Below are 4,740 nucleotides of genomic sequence, written 5' to 3'. Positions count from 1 at the left end.
TAAATCACTTGCATGAGCATATTTATATATCAGTGCTGTTTAAATCAGGCATTCCCAAACTCGGTCCTCAAGGCCCCCTGTCCTGCAGGTTTTAGAGGTTTCCTTGCTCCAGCACAGCTGATTTTACTTGAAAGCCGAGTTTGGAAATGCCTGGTTTAAATGAATGTATGTTTCTAAATAGCAACTTGATTAAGTGGGTTGAGCAGTTGAACTTTATCTTTAATTGAATAGAAGACTGGTCCTCTTTGTAGTGTATTGAAAATAATTAATTGCTGTGGACCACAGGTGATAGATTAGCGGACCAGGGTCCGGATCCGGACCCAACCTGATTCAAAACCTTTATAAATTAACGCATGTTGTCCGCAGACAGTGTCTAACTTGACTTGTGCTGCTTCTCCTGTTAATATGGTAAAGCCATTCGGAGCATCTGGCACCACGTGACACAAAACTTTTATACTTCAGTCTCCTTGTGTGGATCCAGAAGGTTTGGGATGATAATCTGCTCTCCTCAGCCTGAAAACCTGTTTCCCAACTGGAAAAACATGGATTGATCCAGCTGGTTAAATTTTATCTCTGCAGGTTTGGTCTTCTGTTGTTCCAAAGTCTTGACAGCATGGATAGAATGTCAGATAGATCCGTGCTTTGTCTTCAGAAAGAAGAACAACCCTTACTTTGGGTCATGGAAAAAGTGACCATTGCTTCAATATTTCCATTGGGGTAATAAACAACTCTCTTGCAGCAAAGATCCCTACGCACATGTCACTGACAATCATGTTCTTGAGTTTTGATGATTTTTCAGAATCACAACCATTCTCCAAAACAGTTTTACAGTACTTTAGTTTAATCAGTCCATGGGACAAATAGAAAACAAAAAAAAGTTACTTGTTCTTTAGTGAAAATTCATGCAGTAATCTGGAGTATGGCTTCTTCCTCTCTGAGCAGCATTTCAGCCCATGAAGACTGCTTCATAAGGAACCGTGGTTTTATTCCGGGGTTAATATTTTTTTTCTACTTGGAAAAACATTTATTTTCCCGAAGACACATGATCAATAACAATAGAAAATACGTCCAACCATCCCATTATAAGCGCAGCCATGAGGCAGCTTTTCATGACCTCCCCAAACATCTCCGACATTAATTACCTGTTTAGTGCAAACAACACGGTTTGTTGTTCAATTTCTCATTAAACTTCAAAAAATAAAAAAATAAAAAAATAATTAAACTGACTAAACTAATTATTAATTAAATTTTTTATTTCAAATAAAAACTTTTCATAGCTGGAAAAGTCATTATCTGTTGTTATGTAGTGCGCTACCTCATTAATAACAAACTAAGACGCCTCAACAAAGCCTTTCCCTGAACGAGCCGCTCTGCTGTGCCCGGCAGAAAAAGGTGTTTAGTTTCTCCATAACCAATCGAGACTTTTTGCGTTTATGGTTAATCAGCAAATTCCACAACTTTACCAGTGCTGATTAACAAGGCCACATTTTTCTGCAGCCGGCATCAACAAATATAGCTCCGCAGAATAACAGACTCAGCAACCTACTTCTTAATTACAAATGGACACAGAGAGAAACGGTGGGGGCTTGTTAGCCGTACCTCTGTGTTATTTCCGATCCACCAGATGTAGGTGACCGTTCCCACTTGGCTGGGATGCAGAACGGCGGTCAGGTTCACTTCCTTGTTCTTCACCGCCACAAAGGGAGCAGAGAGATGGATATGCTCCAGCTGACCTGCTCACAAACACACATACATCACAGAGTGAACTGTACGCCCTACTTCATGCAAAAAAAATAACAGAAATTACTTCATTAGCTAAAACTAGAAGGGGGGGGAAATGAATCCATAATTCTTCTCTGCCTCTGTACCAACAGCTGCCATCTGTGCAACATCTATCCTCCTTGGCCCTCTGGAGTAACAGTGACTCTATGCATGGCTGGCACACACAGGATGGCAGACTGTTGGTGGAAAGGTGCTCCCTGATCAAAAGGCCTTACATCCATCAGCCTCTGAATGGAGCAGAAGTAGTAAGGCTTCATGGACACAAGGCAGTGAGGAAGCGTAATGAGGTTTGTTCTATCTCTGTTTGTTTGTTTGCTTCTGGTTGCATTCTAGGCAGAGATAAAACCCATAACGCTGTGAAGTGACAGCAGCAATTCCACAGAAGGTGATAAAGAGTGGAAACGGCTAAAAATGAGGCAGATTGGAAAAATGGAGGAGGATTCTCCCTGAATGAAAGCAGTGTTTTTTTAAAATGTATATAACGTACATGTGACGTGCAGAAAGAGCGTGGCGGTCTCAGAGCCAAGGCTGTTCTCCCCAGTGGCCGTCACCCTGTAGATCCCCACGGATTTGTAAATATGTTTGATGCCATCCTCGATGGAGCTGACGTTGGAGTATGTCAGGGCGTGGCCGTCTCCAAAGTCCAAAGTGATGCTTGTCCTCGCTCCGTCTCCCTGCACATAAAAAAACGCTTTATTTTTAATCTTTAGATAAAAAGGCATCCAGTTACTCTAATTAAGGGATTTCCAAAGTGTAAATATAAATGTCCTTTGTAAAAACACTGTAATTTTAAAGAATAAATAACTTATTTACAGCAAATAAAGTCTTTTTCTTCTCATAATTTTAAGATAACAGAGAAAGTTATCTTCCTATGGATTATTTTAAAGATGCACTTTTGCCCATATTTAGACAGGAACAGGGAAACAAGCAACCTGAGTCGGAGCTGTTTTAGTACAGAAGTACATTATGATGACATTGTTGTGAATTCGTCTATATACACAAAATTCCGTTTTAAATCAGCATTTGTTATACTACTTTGAACACGTTTTTAATTGTTTTATGCAACATTGAAAACACAAACAAACATTGAACAATTTAAGCTTTAAATTATGAAATGTAGTTTGTTTTTTTAAGCAAAATTAGTCCTTGAATGTTTCCCAATGAGTTAATGAGGGTCAGACAGCACCACACTGCAAAAATGATCTAGAAATAAGTAAAAATGTCTTAAATTAAGTGTATTTAACCTTGATTTGAATAGGTAAATTTGATCATTTGCCAATGGAATTAGTATTTTTACCCTTAAAATAAGATAATTAGATAATATGCACTTGGAATAAGACAGTGCAATTGTGTTTTCTTATTTTAAATCTAAATTGTCTAGTTCCATTGGAAAAATATCTCTTTAATCTCCTCAATTTAAGAAGAAATGCACTTATTTTAAGAAAAAATGACTTATCTAGATTTTGATTTTTTTCCAGTACAAAGCTTTCTTACTGTGCTTTCAAATAAAGGTCTGTTTCTGGAGTTGCTCTGAAAATAAATACTTGGGGTAAACAGTTAATATTCACAGCAGGTTTAAAATGTATTCTGTACAATGCTGATTCTGAGAGAAGAAATACCCAAACTCGGCTGCATTTCACCTGCTACAGTGTCAAACATAAAGTGCCATCGCTCAAACTGGAGAGTTTAAAGCCAAAGAATCTACACTGCCATTTATTTTCCCTCACGTCTGAAGTGACTTTTTAGTGTTAGTGAATTAGTTAACTACAGCTCTGTTTTCAATTTGTTTTTCTGATTTCAATTAGAACAATAAACTCTTGTTTGTTCCCCCTCCATGTGGAGCTCATTCTAAGAGATGATTTAGATCTGAAAGCCTTTTGATCAGCGTACATCAATTGGCTCTTTTTACGTGAATCCTTAAGTCTGTTCTTTGATTTGATTTGGAACAAGATAAACAAGGAGATAAGTGGAAAAAAATGTCAACACTTCAATTGGACCAGAGATTGTTGGTCTCCATAGAAACAGTTTAGTGTGGGAACAATTTTTTAAGTGTGATAAAAGAGTGGTTGACATTCGCAGATTGATTTTATAATTGTTCATTTTAAAATAATTTCCCTTCTTAAATGCCCACTAAGAGCAGCTGGTGTGGCCGATAATGTGCTGACCTCCTCGAGGAAAACAAGGAAGGTGACATTGGTTCCCAGTGTAGCTGTCAGCCTGCCCTCACTGGTGACCAGGTGGAGACCTTTTGGAGCCTGGATGGGACAGTGCTGTCGCCTGGCCGTGTACTCTGCAATCACTCCAGCTGTGCAGTTATTAGACACCACTTTCCTGTAACTGAGGAAGGAAAACCACAGAGATCATCTCACCATGGACACATAAAAAGCTCATCTATCCCTCAACAAACTCTTTTTGAGCCATAAACCAACTCTTAATTAGCAATACTGAGTAACAATGAGATACTAATCAACTCTATTAGCCATAAACTGAATCTTTAATAGCCATCAATGACCACTAAATAACTCTTAAACATCATATTTCGATGAAGTTGTGCTTTAAAGTTACTCTGGTGAAATATTGCCTCTTACTGTCATTTAAAGAAGAAGTCCGGTCACATTCAGAATAAAAACTTCTGAAAGTACTTTAAGTATAAAATTGCATACTGTTCAATAAATAATAAGTGTTTTTAATTAAGAGTAATTTTCATTTGAATGTGCCTTACTGGAGACATCCATGTTTTTCAAAGAACACTACTGCCCCCTACTGGTTTGTGACGCCACGGTGCGGTATGGGCTTTTGATCAAGTCCCAGTGCTGTATCTGGTGTTTGTCACAACGCGCTATTATCCAAGTCATCTTGAAAACATTCTTCTTCCAATTGTTGGCTACATATTACGTGTTTTTTCTCTGGCCAGAAGTTCTATGCCAAATCCTCCCTCTTCAATTCAGCAATCCAACG

General features: G+C 38.4%; 1 protein-coding gene across 6 annotated transcripts in view; it reads right to left on the bottom strand.

The window, feature by feature from the left end:
* LOC107086970 (VPS10 domain-containing receptor SorCS1-like) overlaps positions 1 to 4,740 on the bottom strand; it is a 308,080-nt gene that overhangs the window by 19,530 nt on the left and 283,810 nt on the right. For all 6 annotated transcript variants that reach the window (XR_001481329.1, XR_001481330.1, XM_015378286.1 and 3 more), the window contains exons 18-20: positions 3,948 to 4,119; positions 2,270 to 2,456; positions 1,600 to 1,733 (exon numbers count right to left, since the gene is read on the bottom strand). Coding sequence is in view for 4 of the 6 variants with exons in the window: in XM_015378286.1 (XP_015233772.1) it covers positions 1,600 to 1,733; positions 2,270 to 2,456; positions 3,948 to 4,119 (493 nt within the window). In the remaining 2 variants the exon portion in view is untranslated. The remainder of the gene's footprint in view (positions 1 to 1,599; positions 1,734 to 2,269; positions 2,457 to 3,947; positions 4,120 to 4,740) is intronic.

This window comes from Cyprinodon variegatus, unplaced genomic scaffold (assembly GCF_000732505.1).
Source record: "Cyprinodon variegatus isolate N-32 unplaced genomic scaffold, C_variegatus-1.0 Scaffold169, whole genome shotgun sequence".
Taxonomy (NCBI): domain Eukaryota; kingdom Metazoa; phylum Chordata; class Actinopteri; order Cyprinodontiformes; family Cyprinodontidae; genus Cyprinodon; species Cyprinodon variegatus.
This window is presented reverse-complemented; position numbering and strand designations above follow the sequence as displayed.